The 22,345-nt window shown below is 41.7% G+C and overlaps 1 protein-coding gene across 4 annotated transcripts; it reads left to right on the top strand.

Annotated features, from left to right (window-relative positions):
• Positions 1–555: 555 nt before the first annotated feature.
• Positions 556–20,469, top strand: galcb (galactosylceramidase b). Of its 4 annotated transcripts, none has more exons than XM_076106987.1 (18): positions 556–729; positions 884–952; positions 1,027–1,090; positions 2,140–2,253; positions 2,576–2,715; positions 8,593–8,631; positions 10,134–10,253; positions 12,113–12,243; positions 14,630–14,785; positions 15,154–15,278; positions 16,170–16,297; positions 16,507–16,596; positions 16,682–16,771; positions 16,861–17,005; positions 17,426–17,606; positions 18,133–18,296; positions 18,936–19,012; positions 19,668–20,469. In XM_076106987.1, the coding sequence occupies exons 1-18, from the start codon at positions 589–591 to the stop codon at positions 19,812–19,814; spliced, it is 2,121 nt and encodes a 706-aa protein (XP_075963102.1). In that variant the 5' UTR covers positions 556–588; the 3' UTR covers positions 19,815–20,469. The 4 variants fall into 4 exon arrangements, with proteins under 4 accessions (XP_075963102.1, XP_075963103.1, XP_075963104.1 ...); XM_076106988.1 differs by lacking the exon at positions 12,113–12,243 and adding an exon at positions 8,847–8,974; XM_076106989.1 differs by lacking the exon at positions 10,134–10,253 and having other exon boundaries at positions 557–729.
• The last annotated feature ends 1,876 nt before the right edge of the window (positions 20,470–22,345 follow it).

Genomic DNA, 22,345 nt, shown 5'->3' with positions numbered 1-22,345 from the left:
TCTGGTTCTGGTGAAATTAAATAAAATCATGCCGGCTCACCAGTCCTTCTTCAGCTCAGACACTAGAGGGGCCTCTGGCAGCGACCAACCCTTCATGGACAGACCCAGATCCGGCTTCACTGCCACCTTTGACCTGCAGTCAGAATCTTCAGCAGGAGGAGCAGAGCTTCACCTTGCTGCTCGGGAGCCAACATCTCGCAGCTGGAGAACCAGGACATACTGCTGGGCCCACTGGACCAGGACTGCTTAGACCCTGCTGCAGTAAAATGAGAGTTCGGAATCCGGTGCTGAGAAACACTACCGCTTTTGACCACAATGACCTCCAAAATCAACACAAAATGTCAGTTCCTTGTAGCTTTAAAGATTATGTTTTATAGACATCTTCAAAGAAACTTGATCCAAGAAAAAAAATGATAGTTTGTCATATTTTGTTATCTATTTAGAAAAAAACCCTGAACTAGTAAAAATAAAAAAAAAAACAAACCGGAGGTGGCCTTGGAGATCACGTGAGTGCTCAGCATCGCAGTCACGTGATAGACAAAATAGTACACATCAGCCGGCGCGCACCGCGTCCAGCAGTCTAGCAGGATGAAGCACAGAGAGCTGGCGGCGGTAGCTCTGATTCTGGGTTTGTCGTTGACTCTGTGCTCCTCTCAGACTTACGTCCTTACCGATAAAGAGGGCCTGGGGAGAGCTTTTGACGGAATTGGAGGTTTGAGCGGCGGAGGGGTGAGTTAAGTCCGTTTATATCTACTTCCTGGTAACGTTACGATACTGTCCGCAGAAGGACGTAAGTTAAAGTTAACGTTAGCTGCCTGAATATTTATGTTACGCTATCGTTACTCTTTTTGTCATGTAATATTTGATCCACTTATTCCTTTAGGCGACGTCTCGGTTGCTGGTGAATTACGCTGAGCCTTACCGCAGCCAGATATTAGACTACCTCTTTAAGGTAGGACCCGCGAGCCGTTCATTCACTGCAGCCTTCACTTCTCCACAAGTAAAGCCGCTCTGCTTCTCTTTCAGCCCAACTTTGGAGCCTCTCTGCACATACTGAAGGTGGAGATCGGAGGAGACGCTCAAACTACTGGTGAGTGATGTTGTTAACACTACAAATAATGAATACAGTTGCAAAATCCCACATTTAAGGAGGTGGACGCTGAAAAGCTTTTAATTTTCTCTTCAAAACATTTCCGTGGATTTCATTTTCTGTGACTTGACTAAGAGAGCACTAACATTCACTGGACCCTATGTTCCCGAATGTATCCCAAAATATGCTGAAAATTGCTAAATGTTGTTTCACATTAAATACACAAAATAATATCGTCATGGTAATATAATTAAAAGAAGCAAATATAAAATGGATAAAGTATTAAAGTGATAAAATGTAAACAACGTGGGGTTATGTTCCTGCATGCTGTGTTGGAGAGACTTCTAGATCATTTACTAGTGCAGGGCCCGTTCACATCACATCGGTTCAGAACGGCCGACTGCTTGACCCGCGGTGCTGCTGCTGTTTGCAGCTTTCTTGAGAAAGTCTCATACAAACAACTTCACACTCAATGTTACACTTCCTTAGGCCTTGAGCAATACACCTGTTATGACATGGCTGCATCCCCTAGCAATGCTGGAGAATAAGCGTCATTTGGGTGCATAAGTTCTGTTTCTTAATTTGTTCTTGAATGTAATGTGGTGAGCGACGGAGAGCCAGCTGTACCCAGCATGCCGTTCAGAAGTTCAGTCAATAGGGGGTCCCCTTTCAATACATTACACAGTGTGTACATAATAGACTCCTAAAATATATGTCCAGTAGATCTGACGAGTTTGCAATCGTCTCTGCACGGATGAACGGTTGTTGAGAAAAGGGAGGACAGACTCAGACAGACAGAGATCCCTATTCGAGTGTGATTGTAGTGAAACTGTATTGTTTTCCATCTAACTCATCCATACTATGTTCAGAACAACAGACCTCTTGACAGGACACCAGATGTCATATAGTGTATTGTGACTGCTTTGATATTCAAATAGAGAGATGAAAGAAAGTGTTCTGCATCAGGGCCCTGGATAAACCCTGGATCCTTAGACGACATACTGAGAAACAGGTTCTTTTTGTGTTATCTCATGATTTTGACATTCCAGATGGAACGGAGCCGTCACACATGCACTATGAGAACGATGAGAACTACTTCCGAGGGTACGAGTGGTGGCTGATGAAAGAGGCCAAGAAGAGGAACCCAAATATCATACTCATAAGTAAGAAAGAACAGTGTCGTTACTTCTGCTCTAAACTGCTGGAAGCTCAAACAAACTGCTGGTAAAAGTGAGATCAATTATTGATCTAAATATGACTTCATTACCTCTGTGAATGATATCAAGAAAACCTGGTTGGATGCATGATGACTTTTTACAATGCGTCATTCATTAGCGGTAAACAGGGCTGATGTTAAATGTGGTCTTACTGTGCACTCAGACAGAAATCACTGTATTGTCGAGGCCGTTAGTTTGACATTGATATTCCATTGATGCTACACAATGCATCTTCATCTTGCATGTGTCTGTTGGTGTCTTCACGTAGGTCTACCCTGGGCATTTCCTGGGTGGGTGGGCCATGGTAAGAACTGGCCCTATGACTTCCCAGACATCACTGCAGCATACGTGGTGAACTGGATCCTCGGAGCCAAGCAGTACCATGACCTGGACATTCAGTATGTTGGGGTGCGTACTCGTTTACTTTGAATCTCATTCATGTTCTAGCTCCACACTGCAAAGTAGAACTGCCTTTTTTATCAGATCATTCCAAACCTTCAACAGAGGACATAGTTGTCTGTATGAGGTTAATGCAGTTAAAATGCAGTCAGACCTACACGCAGCAACACCTTTTATATCATGCTATAAGTGGGTGAAACCTCTTGATTTGTTCATCTTTAACAACAGAAGTCTGCTTTATGCATCAGAATGCTGTTGTATTGTTGAGGTACAACTTGGGTGTTATTTTATTAAGGTAGACCGATATACCTACGGAATCAGTGATATTGTGCTCATCAGAAGCACCACTAGCAGTCAGAAGATAAACTTGTTTGGAAATCAAAACTACGGTGTTTGTGTGTTAAAACTGTCAATCACAGTTTATAGACTAACTTCCTGGTTCTGCTTTAACATACTTACTGGAATTGTGCGCTCACAGGATTCCTGTAGAATGACATAATTGACATTCCATATGTGCTCTTTGTCGTCGTAGTAGAGCCATTGGAGGAAGTGTATAAAAATGATAGCGCCTGGGTTGGGGTGATATTCTGAGAAAGGAACTCTGACACTGTGAATGCTTGAGGCTCTATAAGACATTGTGTATCTCTAAACTCTCTACAGATTGGTGTCTGTATGTCGTCACAGTTGTCCACAACTCTACTGTGACAGCTGTGACAAAATTCCAGCAACCCAAAAGTCTAATAATGAAGATATTTCCCTCACAATTTATAGTGTTTTTTTATTTATCAGGCACACAGATAACATGTGTGGGGTTTCCCTGTAATCCCTGACAACTGCTTGACTAAACATGTGATGCACAGATGGTGAAATGTCCACTGCAACAATCTTCTTCTCTACAAATCCATAATGTTTTTCTGTTGGGCGTGAAGAACTAAAAGAGACAGTTCAATCATAGACTAACTTGATAAGCTGCATATGTGCATGCTCCTATATAGTGCGTCCATGTGCATGGGAGAGTATTTTTCAATAAAGCATGGCATTTTTACCATTATGTATTAAACTGTACAGTATTCTGCTGCCATCATGTAAAACAAAGCAAAATGTGACGTTGCAAGTGGTTTTAAAGCTGCACTAATCAATATGTTTATGTTAAAGATGGGGTTGGTAATCTTGTTTTGATTACATTCTGACGGCAATCAATCAAATGCTCAAACGGTATCTGTTGCGAGACTGTAACAAGCTCGTCCAATCATTTCATTCGGCACCAATGAAATGATTGGACGGTGTACCTGCCTGTCTACCTACCTACCTTTGGGTATTCTGCCCGTGCACTCATTGCTCGTTACCAAAGTCTTCCACAAGCTGCTAGCTCAACAGCTGTGAGTGCTAACAGCAGCCATGTTGGTTGTTTATGTTCACAATGATAATTGTGGGAGAGTGTCTTTGGAGCGAGGCCTGGCGGGACGGGCTATCAGGGTTGCCGACTTGGTGACTTTCTTGTTACTTCTTACGACTGAATATAATGCAATACCTTTTTATTTCAATATATTGGGTAGGTAGGTAGGTAGATAGAGGTCCCGCGCGTGCAAATCAAATAGCCGCGCACGTTTATTACTTTTGCGAGCGCTCTCGCATCACTCCGAGCAGAATATCGCTGCTCGCGCAAGCAAAATTGCAGCCTGCCAGGAGAAAACCATGGTTTGAGCGTGAGGGGTGTCCCCTAGCGCGCGAGCGACTACTATCACTGCTCTTCTGCTCGCAAAACTTTCACCTGCTCGCTTGCGAGTATATTTTCTTTTTGACCCTAAGTGGGTGGACCCAGTCACCATTGCATCACTAGATTTATTTGGTTACAATCCTCGTCTTTGGATTGGCCGGATATCACTCTGACACAGACGCTCCTCTGCCGCTGAACACTACTTCACTACATCTCAGAGGTATAATGTACTTTACTGACACTACAAATCTACGATGATCTTATAGAATATGATGCATTGCTGTAGATTAAACTAACCAGCAGTATGTAAAGGAGATAAAAACATGCAGCATAAACGTTAATGCAGTAATATACACTCACCGGCCACTTTATTAGGTACACCTTGCTAGTACCGGGTTGGACCCCTTTTGCCTTCAGAACTGCCTTCGTGGCAGAGATTCAACAAAGTGTTGGGAACATTCCTCACAGATTTTGCTCCATATTGACATGATAGCATCACGCAGTTGCTGCAGATTTGTCGGCTGCACATCCATGAAGCCAATCTCTTGCTCCACCACATCCCAAAGGTGCTCTGTTGGATTGAGATGTGGTGACTGTGGAGGCCATTGGAGTACAGTGAAGTCATCGTCATGTTCAAGAAAGCAGTTTGAGATGATTTGAGCTTTGTGACATGGTGCACTATCCTGCTGGAAGTAGCCATCAGAAGATGGTCCACTGTGGTCATAAAGGGATGGACATGCTCAGCAACAATACTCGGGTAGGCCGTGGCGTTTAAACCATGCTCAATTGGTACTAAGGGGCCCAAAGTGTGCCAAGAAAATATCCCCCACACCACTACACCACCACCACCAGCCTGAAGCGTTGATACAAGGCAGGATGGATCCATGCTTTCATGTTGTTTACGACACATTCTGACCCCACCATCTGAATGTGGCAGCTGAAATGGAGACTCATCAGACCAGGCAACGTTTTTCAATCTTCTGTTGTCACATGTTGGTGAGCCTGTGAGCCTGTAGCCTCAGTTTCCTGTTATTAGCTGAGGAGTGACACCCGGTGTGGTCTTCTGCTGCTGTAGCCTGTCTGCTTCAAGGTTCCACGTGTTGTGCGTTCAGAGATGGTATTCTGCATACCTTGGTTGTAACGAGTGGTTATTTGAGTTACTGTTGCCTTTCTATCATCTCCAACCACTCTGCCCATTCTCCTCGGACCTCTGACATCAACAAGGCATTTTGGTCCACACAACTGCCGCTCACTGGATATCTTCTCTTTTTCGGACCATTCTCTGTAAACCCTAGAAATGATTGTGCGTGAAAATCCCAGATCAGCAGTTTGAAATACTCAGACCAGCCCGTCTGGCACCAACAACCATGCCCTGTTCAAAGTCACTTAAATCCCCTTTCTTCCCCATTCTGATGCTCGCTTTGAACTTCAGCAAGTCGTCTTCACCACGTCTAGATGCCTAAAAGCATTGAGCTGCTGCCATGTGATTGGCTGATTAGCTATTTGTGTTAACAAGCAATTGAACAGGTGTTCCTAATAAAGTGGCTGGTGATTGTATACTGTATCCTAAAACATCAGATATAATAGTAAAACACTGACGGGGAACATTTTACTGCATGGGTACTTTTACTTTCGGTACTTAAAACCTTCTGGCTACGAGCGCCCCCAATTTGGGGGGCTCTCGGGCTCAGCACCCCTGAAAATATTGTTCGGAAAATAGCCTTATTGTTCGCCAGTATTGTGGATTTGTCCAGTTCTTTTTCCAGATTAAACAGCAACGTATGGGCAACACTATCATATAAGTCACTTTTTACACACTCCAAACACAACTATAGACTACTAATATAAGCATCTAGAAAATGTGGTATAAAAGCATGAAATCCTGGGCATAAATCGCCGTTATGTGTACGGCAAAACAATATTTGCACCCTGATGCTAGCGGCTACCATGCGTTGCAATGCATTTTATAGCATTAGCACACGTGGCCAAACTCATAAATACCTTCGGTTTTTCTCTCTGTCGAAGCAGTAGACAGCTGTGAGTGGACAAAGGTGCCATCGTACTGCCCTCCGCCGAAAAAAATCGTGGGTGTTTGGTCCGGTTTTATGAAAAATGAGTACAATAACGTCGCAGATTATCCGTTTCAAAGCTGGAATCATTGTTGCCAACTGCATCCTGTTTACTTCCGAGCTGTTTCCAGAATAAGAGCGGTCAATCCAGCTTGGGCGAGCAGTCAGACTTCCGGCGAGCGGAAATTTGCGCTCGGGGAGACGCGGCACTTCTTGCAACTTTACTGGCTGAAACTTATGTCAATCAACACCAAATTCGACACACGCCTTCCTGAGACTCTAACGCGTCGAAGGAGGGCTTATTGACTGAAATCGACCGATGATAGGCTGAGCTACAGCCCCATACACACAGACCAACTGAGAAAATCCTATGGATGAGAGCCAGAAACATGCTCTGAGAGGACCCTTGCTCTCAAAATCATTTCAAACGGCTGTATTTGGATGTATTGAATAATATGAGCTGGGCTGCACGGTGGTGTAGTGGCTAGCACTATCACCTCACAGCAAGAGGGGCCCGGGTTCGATCCCCGATCCCGGGTGGTCCTTCTGTGTGGAGTTTGCATGTTCTCCCCGTTGCAGCGTGGGTTCCCTCCGGGTTCTCCGGCTTCCTCCCACAGTCCAAAGACATGCAGCTTAGGTTATTTGGAGACTCGAAATTGCCCGTAGGTGTGAATGTGAGCGTGAATGTTTGTCTGTCTCTACATGTGCCCTGCGATGAACTGGCGACCTGTCCAGGGTGTACCCTGCCTTCGCCCAATGTCAGCTGGGATCGGCTCCAGCGCCCCGCGACCCTGAACAGGATAAGCGGTTTGGATAATGAATGAATGAATGAATGAATAATATGAGTGATTTAAAAAACTGAAATATATAGTTATATAGTATATAAAATTAGAATAGAGCATGAGAGAGAAATGAGCATTCGGCTTGAAATTCTGTACTCAGACCTCCTATTATGCTGGCCTGCTTCACTCAATCTCAGTAAAATTAGCTTAGAGAGACCACAAACCTGTTGTGCTATGACACAGGAGTATTTGTAGGCTTCACTCTGCAATAATTCCAAAAAAATGTTCAATGAAAGTGCTTTTTCCAGGCGAACCTGGAACTTTTTCAACTTGAGCTGTGCCATAAGTGTATCAGTTATTAACCAGTAACATATACACAATATTTACACAATTCAACACATCTCACAATTGTTACCTGTATTAAACCATCACAATTATTAAAATAGACATTGTAGTTAGAGCTGTGGACTCTCTTGAGTATGGGTATGCAATTTTTGAGCAGAGGCCTAAAAATAGGGCTAGTAGTGCTGATTATAACATACTTGACTAAGGTTTTGAATGCAAGTATTTTACTCGTAGTAGATTGTTTCATCAGTATGGTATTAGTACTTTTACTGCAGTGAAGGATCTCAATAATGTTTCATCCACTAATTTCTTGTGTTGGGCAAACAGTTAATATAGAAACAGTGGTTCCTAACCTTGGCTCCAGATCCTCGACCGGGTTAATTCTTGCTCATCGTATGTACAACTACATTATATCTGTTAACTTCTGTAAACACATCAGTATGATTAGATATGGTCACATTATGTTTTAATCAATGAAGAGGTTTGACTATCAAACCCATTGTATGTAATAGAATGATGGAGTGAATTTAAATCAATCTCTGCAACTTGACTCCAGTTTATTTACAAATGAAACACAATTGAGTAATTGTATTTCAAAACCCTATTCACATGCTCACTTTCAGATTTACCTCAATATAAAGTGGTTTAGATCATCTTGTTTACAACCTGTCTGAGCTTCTGACTGCTTGTGCTTCTTGACCTGCATGACTTTTTTTAGCGACTTCATCAATACAATAAAATGTTATGCTAACCCATAGGAATAATAGCCAACACTATGGCAATACAACACAAGTAGTAGTAATAAACTGGAATAACTAACTTGGGGACAATGTTCCAGTAAGTGTAGGTGCTGTTACACCATGCAGCTCTAAAGTTCACATGTACCCCTTTTGCGTGAAAAAGTTGAACATATAATGCTGCTTGATAGATTTGTTGTTTGCTGTGTAACTAAAATTCACTTTCTTCCTTTTAGATTTGGAATGAGAGAAACTATGACAGCAAGTACATCAAGGTAACCCTAACCTCCTATCTTTTAATGCCATCTCATTCATTTGACTGATACATGTGCATTATGGGTAAGCTCAGCCTAAACTGTAAATTAAAGGAGAAAAACAGCCACCAACATTGAGTCCTGTCCCATGTGAGAGATGCATTTTAAATCTCAGTGGTCCAGTTGTAGCTTGACTTTTAGCTGGGTTGCTCTGAGAGCATGTCTTTGTTGCCAAGGTGCTCCGGAACACGCTGGATAAAGTTGGTCTCACCGGTGTTGGCATCATCGCAGCAGACGGCGATTGGAGCATCGCTAATTCTATGCTCGTTGACCCCTACCTTAATGAGTCTGTTGAGGCGATTGGGTGAGTACAGTTGGCTCGATGTCACACTCAGAAGTCAGTCATTTGATCCAATGCCAGTGCAATCACAATGTAAAGGTGTGGGGTTTCAACCGTGTGCTGCGAGTTCACCGAAGGACAATGTAATCCCTAACGACTGATTGACTAAACATGTGATGCACAGATGGTGAAATGTCCACTGCAACAATCTTCTTCTCTACAAATCCATCTGCTGTACTTCCTCAAAGCTGAATGTTTGTGGCTGTTTTTCTGTTGGGCGTGAAGAATTAAGAGACAGTTCAATCATAGACTAACTTGATAAGCTGCATATGTGCATGCTCCTATATAGTGCGTCCATGTGCATGGGAGAGTATTTTTCAATAAAGCATGGCATTTTTACCATTATGTATTAAACTGTACAGTATTCTGCTGCCATCATGTAAAACAAAGCAAAATGTGACGTTGCAAGTGGTTTTAAAGCTGCACTAATCAATATGTTTATGTTAAAGATGGGGTTGGTAATCTTGTTTTGATTACATTCTGACGGCAATCAATCAAATGCTCAAACGGTATCTGTTGCGAGACTGTAACAAGCTCGTCCAATCATTTCATTCGGCACCAATGAAATGATTGGACGGTGTACCTGCCTGTCTACCTACCTACCTTTGCGTATTCTGCCCGTGCACTCATTGCTCGTTACCGAAGTCTTCCACAAGCTGCTAGCTCAACAGCTGTGAGTGCTAACAGCAGCCATGTTGGTTGTTTATGTTCACAATGATAATTGTGGGGGAGTGTCTTTGGAGCGAGGCCTGGCGGTACGGGCTATCAGGGTTGCCGACTTGGTGACTTTCTTGCTAGATTTATAAACTGTTGGAGCTAGTGCTGCTAGCTACTAATGTTGCACGGTGTATCGATACTAAAAAGGTACCGCGGTACCCGTACGTTAAAAACTATACGATTTTGCATATTTTTAGTATCGATACTTCATTAAAATAGCGCGATCAGAGCGCACTCACTGTTCCGCTCCCTGTCATGCTGCCTGCACGTCTGTTTTACCGTTCAGTCGAAAAAACGACAACACGGAAATACCATGGTATTCTCGTTTTTCGTTTCAAACCAAAAACGGAAAAACAAAACCAAAAACAGAAATGGTGGTCTGTGTACGGTCCCCACTGACATACAGAGACACGTCTGCGAAACCTGTTTCAAAGCCACACAGACCAAGGGAGGCAACACGTCTAACATGGCAAAGCACCTTTCAGACAGACACCCCGAACTTTTCAAAGAGTTCAAAGAACGACAGGTAAGCAAATGTGATTATAAACATGAACACCCCCAAGCTCACCCATAGACAGCCTTAGCCTAGTTTGATGACAAGCCTATATGATCATGAGGTCACAATGCACACAAAAGTGTACTAAATGAAACAATTGATGCAAAATGGCTACATGCTGGTGGATATTGAGCTAATTATTTTAATTTTTAGTTAAGGAAAAATAATCATTCCATGAATTAAGATAAAATATGAAGTGAAAATATCAAACTCACTATGCAAGTAAATGAAGCATTGTTTATCCACCCACTCTCACAGACAGTCAGACAGATGCCAGCAGAGTCAGCAGCAACACAGAGACAGAGTTCCCTTCAGCTGTGTTTGAAAGCCAGTGGAAATATGAGAGAGGCTCAAAAGATGCGAAGAGGTTAAACATTAATATTAATGCCATTTGTTAAGTGTTCAAAAAGCTGTGCAGGAACAAGCTGGTAAAAGAGGGAACCATACAGATGTTTTATTTATTACTATTATAGATAAATATACCAGTATCGTATTTGTGGTATTGTATCGAATTCTGATATCGTATCGTAAGTATCGGGTATCGTGATACTTATGGCAGGTATCGTATCGAAGTCATAATTTTGGTATCGTGACAACCCTACTAGCTACTTTCATTAGAGAAGAGTTGGCAACACTGGGCTGGGTTTTTAGGTTGGATGGTTGGACAATTTTTATAATCTAGCGTACTCTTGATAGTTTTTCAAGATAACGAACCGTAGATTTAACAGAGGATCAAATTACTACGTGTGATCTGATATCCATCTTTGCATATCTGCCTTTGCTCAGCGAATACTGTATGTGTACATTTGTGTTGCATGGTTCATATAGGCCGTGGTCACGTGTTATAAATGGTACTGTATAATTTATTTCAAAAGGTCATTCAGATGATGGCTGTCTCGATACATTCTGTCGCCAGTCATGTAAACTCTGACGTGAATAGTAGCCGTACACACAGTGTGGCTCTCTGGTAGCAAATAGAGAGAGCATCTTTGACAAAGATGGACTGCAGACTGATCTGACCTCTCGTGTTTGGTGATAGGATCACGTCTCTGGTTATGAGAGTTAAACAGGGTGCGATTTAGCGTTTGCTACCCATACGTAGCAGGGTAGCAAACGCTAGCTCACCAGATGTCTTCTAACTGGAAAACGTGTTTACAAGTTTCCTTTACTTACACTATACTCATTTTGCAATTTTGTGTTGAAAAGACAAAAACAGTGTTTCTTAGGTGTGGAGTAACTTGAAATCATGTCCCCAGATTAAACTCTGGGAAGTGCTTGATATTTAGCCTCAATAATCCACGCTACAAAGGGTTTTAGCCTCGATTAGTTTTAATTCAAGTTCAAGTTTCCAGCTCACAAATTATGTTCTAATAACTTAATTTTTCAATTGTAGTAGGCAGACGTTTTGTATAAAAAGCTGTTATAAACCAAATTCACACCACCCACCCAAATGGCAGACACAGTTGGAGACGAGCTGGTGAACATAGTGGAGCATTCAGATCATTTTCTCAGTAGCTGGTGGAGACTAAACCAGGAGAGTGAATATTAGACATTTGTCAGTTTCCCAGAAATGAATGAATTAATAAATATGATAGTCCACAGTGCAAACACGTTAGCCATATCAACTTAATCAGATGACGATATGTCAGATGCTTGGCTGGCTGCCCCCAAGTGGCCAAAAAAAAAAAAAAAAAAGAGTACAATCAGCTTTAAAGTCCGTTCTCTTTATTTCCAAAGTTCCAGTTTTACATGGTCGCAGCAACTACTGCTAAAGTCTGTGTGTTCCTCTGCTCTCTGTCTTCCTGTGTGACTGTCACCGGCTGTACCAGCTGCTGCGGTACACTCTGGATAAGAGTGGTCTGGATACAGTCAGGATCGTAGCCAGTGACAACCTGTGGGAGCCCGTAGTCCTGTCTCTGCTGCTAGATCCCGAGCTCAGCAGAGCCGTAGACGTGATAGGGTAGGACCATCGTCTGCATGCACAGCCTCTGTTGTCAGCTTCTTGTGAGAATTGTCTCTAACACTGAGCCGTTAACAGGAGATGCATGTGCTGAATCTGTGCACATCTATGAAGACTTGGGAATATAGTATTTACCTGCATGGTGTGATATACATTACTAGCAATATTAATGTGCCTGTCGTCTGCTGTGAGTGCATGAGCATCTTCTTCCATTTGTTTGTGTTTTTAAGCTACTAAAGAAACTGCAATCATATTGTCTGTTGCTCATTTTAATCACTTTTGTGTCAGTACAGAAATATCAAAGATATGTCTTCGATCATTTTGAAACAGTGTCTCCTTTTTATAGTTTGTCCACAGCAGTGACATGTTTATTTTTCAACTGTATAATGTGTATACGTATATAAATGTCCTGCTCTCTACATATGTCGATCCAAATTATATAGTTTCTGAATTTAAGGCATCCCTATCGTTAATGCTTATTTGTGTTAACAGAGAAATGTAAGCAGATCGGCAGATTGCTTTTTGGATACCTGTCTTCATTTACAAAATAAGCACTTTGAAATGGCCTATATATTTTATTCATTTATTATCAAATCTTCTCAAAAAGGACTACAAATCTTAAGAAGCCTTTAGTGCCAACTTTCAGTACTTTCTGATGCCCATGTTGGTCAAAACTGATGGGAATCTATTCCCCTCCAGTATTAGCCAGACAGTATGGTAAAGTTTCAGCACATTGCAGTGTTTTCCAGATTGTTCTTGAGGCTGTGTGACACAGCTGCACTTCTCTATAAGTTTAATTTAAACCATCTGATTACATGTCTGTATGTGCTGAGTCACTGAGGTGTTAACTCCTACTGTATATTGTCTTCAGCAGTGCAAGGCATGTTTTTTTTCTCCCTTTGTAATAAACAGGCTCTAAGTTATGAGTGTAAACCGTGAAATGAATCAGTGTGAACCATGACCTTTGAGAGCCAGGTGTTTTCCTTCTTAATATGTTGTATTGTTCTTTTTCTAGCGGTTGGCTAGTTGATTGGTGCACCACTACTATCTACCCATACCGCCATGCTTGAAACCCAGTAACTACATACAGTAGTTAGTAAAAGTTGGCTTTTGATATTAGTCTGTCTTTCTAATGTCTGCTCTAACATAGCCTATGAATATGAAATGATTTGCTATTATATTGCTCAATCTAAATCTCGTACTTCACCCTGTCTCAGGAACAGACGACTAGACAGCTAGAGCTAGAGAGATGTGTTCAGGAAAAGCTGGCTGTTGAGATAGCAATGGCTACCCTTTGCTAAAGCTAAAAGGACTTAGTCATTTTCCTTGCTGTTATCTGCAATTGAAAATATTGTTGGGGTTAGATGTTTTCAGGGGAGACCCAGACCGCTGGACTTTCCAGTCGCACCAAAAATGAACTGGATCCGGTTTACAATCAAAAAGTATTTAATAAACAAGAGAAGCTATAACAGTTGCAAACTGAATTACTCTATCGATATCAATATGTCCCCAGGGCAGAGTTCTCATAAGGCCCACTAAATAGCCCAGCTCAGCTGGTCAACTACACAGAGTGGTAACGGCGCGAACTCTGGCAAAACCCTCTGGAACTAAGCCTATATTTAAAAGTCTCTGTCCAATAGTTCAAATGTCCAGTATCAGCCTCTGTGATTGGCCGAAATTCAATAGCCCCTCCTGGCTTCGGGCAGTTATCATCTCAGTGTTTTTGGTTGAAGTCGTCCGGACTCCTCCTCCTGTGACCTGCTGGTCAGTTGTCCATCCCTCTGTTCTCTGCTGCATCTCTGTAAAGTCTCACTCAAAATGTTCCCTTTCTGACCCTCAAAACTATTCATACAGTGTTTTAATACCTTTAGTGACTATACTTCTATGGTTTAATACATTCAATGAGTAAAATACTGTAACATATAATGTCCTCTACAAGTAAGAATATTGTAAACATATAATACATTCCATAAGTAAATATTTTGTGACTTAACATATTTTGACATTCTTATTATTGTGACACTTCTACTCACCACTTGGGGTGTTATTAAATCCTATTAATAATGTGTTTAATATTTCTAATACTGAAATCCTCCACAATATGCATTTGGATAAACTGGCATCTGCGTATTTCAGTTTGCCATTCTACATAACTAAATGAGGCTTAAGTGAATCATGGTGGACGAAAGAAAAGCCCACAGCTCAACTCCTGCTAAAGCTAACTAGCTTAGCAAAGTATAGTAACTGCAATGTCAGCTTAGTGGAATTCACGTGATATGGTTAAGTTAAGCTTTTAAATGAGATTGTTTTCCATTGATATCTATTTATTTAGTGCGAGCTCAGATCTCTTCTCATACTGACCGTGTGTTGTTGGTGTGCCATTCAGGGCCCACTACCCAGGCACCACCTCAGTGAAGGAGGCCCTGAAGACACAGAAGAAGCTGTGGTCGTCAGAGGACTACAGCACCTTCAACGATGAGGTGGGAGGAGGCTGCTGGGCTCGCATCCTCAACCAGAACTACGTCAACGGACTCATGACTGCGTAAGTAAATACACAAGCAGCGCTTTGTGGTGGAACGACGTGCATTTCTGACCAAATGTGTTTTTTTCATTAGGATTGTAGAATTTCATCAAATGCTTTACTTGAATAACCTGAAATGTATGCTTGTAGGAATTACTGATCAACCATTTGTTTTTTATTAACTTATGAGAGAAAATTTAAAAAGGAAGTTTTTTGTACCCAGTTTTATATTAGTTTATTTTAAGCAAACATAAGAAAAAAATGTCAAGTTTTACTTGTCGAAAAATCAGACGCCATGGTGGGGTAAGGAGTGACTGTAATGATGCAGTTAGAGCCTGGGTTAAGTCCCTGTGTGCAGCTGTCTGCTTGATGACTGGTTCTTCCTCCAGCACCATCTCCTGGAACCTGGTGGCCAGCTACTATAAGGATCTGCCATTCAGCAGAGACGGGCTGATGACGGCTGAGGAGCCCTGGAGCGGCAACTATGTGGTGGAGTCTCCTATCTGGATCACAGGTGAAACCCATTCATTTATAAAGTTCCAATAAGACAAATATGTTGCTTATTCACCCAGAGCAATTATTAGAGAGGGGATGTGTGCATACATCCAAATGCAGCAAATACCAAGGATCATTTAGCCTGGCTTTGAACAGTAACAAGGCACCAAACATGGCTGGGGGACCCTGTTGTATATCAATCCCTGTCTCTCTCCCCTCATCTGTCTGGCTTCTGTCAAAATAGCTGATAATTCATAAAGATGACAACCGGCACCGTGGGAACACATGTTTCTGTCCATGTTTACACTCACTACTGTCAGTCAGTGTCCCTGTGTCTCCACAGCTCTTGTGTCCTCACACACTGTGAAGACACAAGGCCATGCTTCACACCCAACTCAATACCACTCCCTTGTTGCCCTTTATGAGATACCACTAGCAGAATTTGAGGGTGTACTAACGCACAGTGTACAAGGTTGGGTTAGCTATTCACATACAAAGCATTAAGGTCGAACCCAGTATTGAGATATAAATGTATAGTTTTTTTTCTTTCCTCAGCACAATTTCTTTGACGATGTCTTTGTTTGGTGTCTTCCTTTTGACTCGGTATGAGTTACAAGAATATGCCTTCCTGTTTTTTCTATGTTCCACATGTGTTTTGGAAACATGTAATGGGTCAAATGTTTGACATGACACAGAAATCTAACTCTACCTCATTCATTTGAACCTAAGAGAGAAGTGATGTGATTATTTAGTCACATTTAGGAGTTTGATAGTGGACAGTTATGGGGCCTCTCTGACTGATTGTTTTGGCTCTTAAAGAAACAAATCTTTGTGAAAATATTGATTAAGTGTTGTTTTTAAAAATCTTCGTCATCTGGAACAGTTTATTAACTGAATGTTTTCGTCATAGCCCACACCACACAGTTCACCCAGCCAGGATGGAGCTACCTGCAGACTGTTGGACATCTGGCACAAGGTGGAAGTTATGTAGCGCTGACTGACGGCAAAGGAAACCTCACTGTTGTCATTGAGACCATGGTAAGTTAGGCTTTCCTATTTAGATTTTGACTTTTTGCTTCCAAAGTTTTCCTCCTCTGCTTGTGTTTTAAGAATGATGTTATAAAGTTGTTAAGGGTGTAGCTGAACAGAAAATACATGTTTAGCTTTCATGTTTTAAGTCTGTCGTACTATTTTACACAAAACTAACAAAATTCCTCTGAATGTTTTCTCCCCCGTTTCCTTTACAGACTCACGATCATTCAGTGTGCATAAGACCTCCGCTCCTTCCCTTCAATGTGACATCCCAGAATGCAACTTTCCAGCTAAAGGGATCATTTGTAAGTTCCTCTGCGGTCTTTATCACACTGTTTACAATTAGCCAATGGTTCTTTTGTCTTATTCTAGGTGATTTATTCTTCCTAGGCCTCCATTAAGGAGCTCCAAGTTTGGCGGTCACAGTTTAACTTCAAAACGAAAAAGTCCTCCTTCTTCGAGAAACTAACTCCACAGAAGGTAAAAGATTCCTCCTACAAAAAAGCCTTGGCACCAAATAACAACTTGACCATTTTTTTTTTACACGTTTGTTTATCACATGATTTCAGCTTTTCAATGGATCATTGACTTTAGAGCTGGCTGAAGATGAGGTTTACACATTAACCACCATGACAACAGGGCAGAAAGGCAGCTACCCTGACTCCCCTCCCTCTGCTCGCTTCCCTAAAGTCTACACGGACCACTTTAACGTCCGTAAGTACGGCATGTACAGAACCCAAATATCATACAATTTGAATAGATTTATATCAGACAAGGACATGATTTCACTGGAACAAAGTACAACCTAAGTTATAGTACACATTAAGAGCAATAGATTATGTTTTTTCCCCAATTGAAGTGAAACCAGATAATTCTATCCTTTTGGAAAGAATGGTATAAACAAAGACGAATAAAACGCAGGAACCAAAGTTTAATTCCGAAAATAATTTATTTGTAAAAAGTAATTTAATGTTAAGTTAAGACAGGGCCATAGCGGAAACTATGAGCTTTCTCAAAGTATTAATAAATATAATAACAGTTTGATGTAATTCTTGTATTTCCCCATGTACTTTATTCTGATACCTTCTTAACAGTCTCCATCCATCTTCTCTGCCTGTGTGCGACCTCCTGTAGGAAACCCTCCCTTCTCAGAGGCTCCAGACTTCGCTGACCAGACGGGGGTGTTCGAGTACTACATCAACATGACCGACCCCGGACCTCACGTCTTCACCTTACGACAGGTTGTGACTGAGAGACCCGTCACATGGGTGGCTGACGCTGACCAGACCATTAGTGTCATAGGAGACTATCAGTGGTGAGGGGATGTACCTTAAAGTACCTCATAGTGTTTGTTTTCAGCACTGGTGTCCCAGTGACAATACATATGATTACTTAAAGTTACTATGAGGAACATTTATGAAACAATCTTGATATAATGCTGATGCCTCTATTCGACCCATCTAAGTAAACAAGACCATCGGCAAAACGATTGGCTATTTCTATATTCTTAATGCTTTTCACTTGAGAGCTCGGCGCCCGGCAGCAGCGTCTCCTGCTCCGGCCAGGGGAAGGGCTTTGCCTCGCTGCTCCGCCGGTCCCTGCTGGAGACCCAGGAAAGGAGGCACAGGAGAACCAGAACCAGGACAGACTGTTAGACCCTGCTGCTGTAAAATGAGAAGTTTTCTAAAGGGACTCTGCTGCTCTCAAACACTACTGCTTTTGTCCACAGAGACCGTAAAACTCAATACAAAATGACAGTTCCTTGTAGTAGCTTTAACTGTGTGAAATCCAGGAGCGTGCCAGAAGTCCATCCAACATAATAACACACTGTGATGTTACAGGGAGAACCTGACGGTGTCATGTGATGTCTTCATGGAGAGCGTGAAGGCAGGTGGTGTGTTCATAGCAGCCAGGGTGGATAAAGGAGGCCAGTCAGTCCGCAGCGCTAAAGGAGTCTTCTTCTGGGTGTTTGCAGATGGCACATACAAAGTTACCAATGATCTCGGTCAGTAGTATCACCCTCTGCTTCATACACATTTTATTATATCGATGAAAAATTTGGAAATATTTCAATGGGAAAATGTTCTCTGACTTTGGGGTAGACATTTAAAGATTACGGCAAGCAATATTCTATAATTCTTATTGTCAACAAAGGAGACCAAAACCAACAATGTGTTAGTTCTTCTCTCAATACTTTCTGACTTTCTGTGGCTCTGAATACTTAAATACGGCTCACAAATGGATGTCATATTTAAAAAAGCCGAAGTGAATTCCAAAAACTGGCCACTCCAGTTTTTGGCACACGTTGCTGGGACAGGAGGAAATGGTGCATTTGTTGGGGACTATTTTCAGTGGCGGACTAATCCACATTTGGAGTATTTGGGGAAGTGAGTATGTGGGATTGCTTTAAAATGCCTGTCAATCACTGACAGCACATTTCCACTTGTGTGTGTTTCTGTCTTGGTTTTGGTATTTTAATAGAATTTGTTGACATTAGGAAAAGTACAGATTACCATACAACTAGTCCTTTAAAGAAAATGAAAATAAAAAGTAATCTGATAACAGTTGTAAATAAAGATATTTTTGAAGATGTTGACTGACCTGAGTACATGCCATTCACTGTCTTGTTCTCTTTTGTGATCAGCTGGACAGACTGTACTTGCGGAGGGACTGTCTGGTACCCGAGCGTATGGTTGGCACACTTTATCACTCACTGTGGAAGTAAGTGGAGACTTAAGGTTCTTAATGTTTGGAAAGCTTTTACACTGACACACCTTATGTGTCCAATTAAAAAATGTGGGCTTTTGGCAACTTGACATAATGATTAATATGTTGTTAAAGACCAAAGAATATAGCAGCTTGACTGAATCCACATACTTTGAAGTCTGAAGAGTGCTCATGAAGACTTTGAGATTAGATTAGATTCAGTGTGATTAACACAAACGCCACATTGGATTCCTTTTGCTATCAAGCTAATTAATTGACATTGAAAATACTCATTAGCTGTTGTCCTACTTGAGTTTTACTGTAGTGAAATATTTAGAGTTATTTAGCGAGCTGATAGCTTTAAATGATTGAGCAGGTCACACTATAATTTCCATAATACAAAAAATGCACATAAACCTTGTTTTTGAGCAGTCTTGCTTAAACTCCATAGACTGACTCAGGTTTTGCTGGTTGCTCAGCTCAGTAGGAATTGACTGGACCTGCAGTGACTGTTGTTAATGTTGGTTACAATGTAATCCCATGATAACTGAACCTCTCAGCCACACCTGCATGTGACAAAGCAGATAGAGTCCTACTGTATCGAATGAAGTTGATAAGCGTATGTAGTATTTCCTGTAACTTGTCACTGTGATTTCCCCCCCCCCTGTAGGGTCAGTATGCGTCAGGGCTGCTGAATGGATACCCACTGTGGAAGAACGCTGTGGTACTGACAACAAAGAACGGCTGGGCTGCCATAGGAACACACTCATTTGAACTGGCTCAGTTTGATAACTTTGCTGTGGTGGCAGAATATTGATTTAACTGTGAAAAAAATATTTACATTAAGATGTGAATATTTTGATCAATTTAATTTATTAACACCTGAGTGTAGGGCTCTACTGAATAGTTTGAAGCTTCATTCATAACGTTGACATTCAGATTATTATTATTAATTACTTACGGAAACATTGTGGTCTCTCACAGACACACAGCAGCACTCAGCCCTCGTCTCTGTAACTGCCTCTGTCCAAATGTAGTGTGATATTCTGCTTCAATCCATATTTGTTGGCATTTGGTTTTTCAAAAACATTTTCAAAACGTTCAAACAAGTGGTTGCTCTCCGGCTTGCAGCGCACAAAGGGAGGCACGCACCGGTGTCAATAGGACTGCTTAGCAACATTCTAACACCATAAATTACTTCTATATCACCACAATAAAATCAAATCATGATTTGTCCTATCTTTTAGGGTGCTGACATTATAAAATGTGATGTCAGACAGTCTAAGCTTAATTCAAAAACATCAATGGTGTGACACAAGAATTAAGAGGAAGTAATAGGCACATAATGTAATTTCAACACTATCTGATATAATTGTAAATCAGTTTTTTTAAGGAAGATTTTAAAATATATTTTAATGTTTTGCTTTGTAATGATCTAAAAATGGCTGAAATAAAAAAGGGTTGTTCTTATAGTTTCATCTGGTTGATAAATAATTGGCTTCAACATTCCCTTGTCTAGATGTTGTGAAGAAATGATGAACACTGGTTGGACTTTAGGATGGAACTCAATTGGGGCCCAGGACAGATGGCCAATCAATCAATCAAAATGTATTTGTATAGCACATTTTAAAATATAACAAAGGTTGCCCAAAGTGCTGCACATACAGTAGATAAGCAGTCATACAATCAAAGGCTGGATTAATAACAGTCAGTGACATTAAAATTAAGACAAACTGACACAAATCACACAAAAGTGCCGTTCAGATCAAAGGTGATAGGCCAGGAAAAGAAATAGGTTTTTAAACGGCTTTTAAACATTGGTAAGGTGGATGACAACCTAACATGAAGGGGACAGTTGTTCCAGAGCTGAGGGGCAGCAACAGAGAAGGACCGGTCGGCCCGGGTTGTCATTTTTGTTTTCGGAACAACTAAAAGCTGTTGGCGGAGAGATCTTAGTGAGCGAGGTGGTATAGGGCTGCTTCAGGTCAGACAGATAGACTGGGACATAGTGCTACAATTAGGGCAGCAATTTTTACATTTTGTCAATATAGAAAAATAAAACTGAAAATAAAACTTTCAATTTTGGTAAGCAGTGTGACATATCATTTCAATCAGGAGAGACAAGTGAATGATTAGTAGTTAATGTTTATTATGACAGATGATGCGTTCATGAGTTACACAGAAATTCTTTAGCGCTTGAACTCGACGGGGAGATTTGAGATCGAGTTGTGATTGCCCTGAGCGGCAACAATATGAATCCCCCCTAGGAGTCCAGACACTGGTGGAGTTGGCTGGAGATGCTGATGGAGTGCTGAATCTGCGAAGACAGATGGTGGTGGGGAGGAGGAGGGTTGCACAAAACTGCAGCTGGACAACTGAAAAAGGAGACAGCAGTAAGCTGATAGGCTAACGATGAGGGAGTGACGCTTGGCTGGGAGCGCCCAGCTGTTAAACAGCTGGGCGTGTATGACGCCTCTGACAGTGACAGCCGGAATTGAGAAAGTGCCGCTAGTGATGGAGTCGTATTGAGAGAGAGAGAGGACTACAAGTCTAAGCGTACAAGGATAGTCTTCCTGACTGAACTTACGCTAAAACTTAATTTATAGATATACAGTTGCTACTTGTTCTAGATAACCCATGTCAGTGTGTTCTCTCCAGCCCATCTGCCTGTGTGTATTGGGGCCTCCTGCAGTGGGGAAGAGCACGGTGTCCAGACAGATCAGTGAATACTATAAACTCCAATACATCACACTGAAGGAGACCATCTCTGAAAAACCAGTGGCGGGCCGTGCATTTTATACCTGGGCCTTCACTGCTGTCCTGCAGCTGAAACACAGCTACGGTGATTATTTGTTTCGTGTAAAAATGAAGCCAACACCTATCTGCAGAGAATACGCCGGGAGTGCGTCTCCTCTCTGCTCTGACTCCAGCTGGGACTGCTGCGCGAGTTACCGCCTGTGAGTGCTTTGGGGCGGCGGAGGGGCAGCACTCGCTGCTCGTTCACGACAGTAACTGTAGAACGGTAGTCCTTTAACGTCACAAAAGTCTCCAATAACACCAGAACAAGTCGCTAGATTTGTCACTAGTAGTGTTTGACAAAATAAAGTCACCATGAGGGTTTAGAAATTTGCCAAGTTGCCAACACTGGCACCTGCTAAATATGTCCCTAGAGCAACACTGGATGTAACAATGGTTCCTATCACATATTAAACCAAACAAAAATCCATCTTCATAAAAACAAGTTGTACAAATAATAATATATAAACAAGCATATTAAAGCTACTGCAGATGTAAAAACAAACGCATTTAACGTACCAGAGCTGCTGTTCCTCCTTTCTTTAACAGATA

Source organism: Anarhichas minor, unplaced genomic scaffold, assembly GCF_050575085.1.
Source record: "Anarhichas minor isolate MPS153535 unplaced genomic scaffold, ASM5057508v1 ptg000037l, whole genome shotgun sequence".
Classification (NCBI taxonomy): Eukaryota; Metazoa; Chordata; class Actinopteri; order Perciformes; family Anarhichadidae; genus Anarhichas; species Anarhichas minor.
This window is presented reverse-complemented; position numbering and strand designations above follow the sequence as displayed.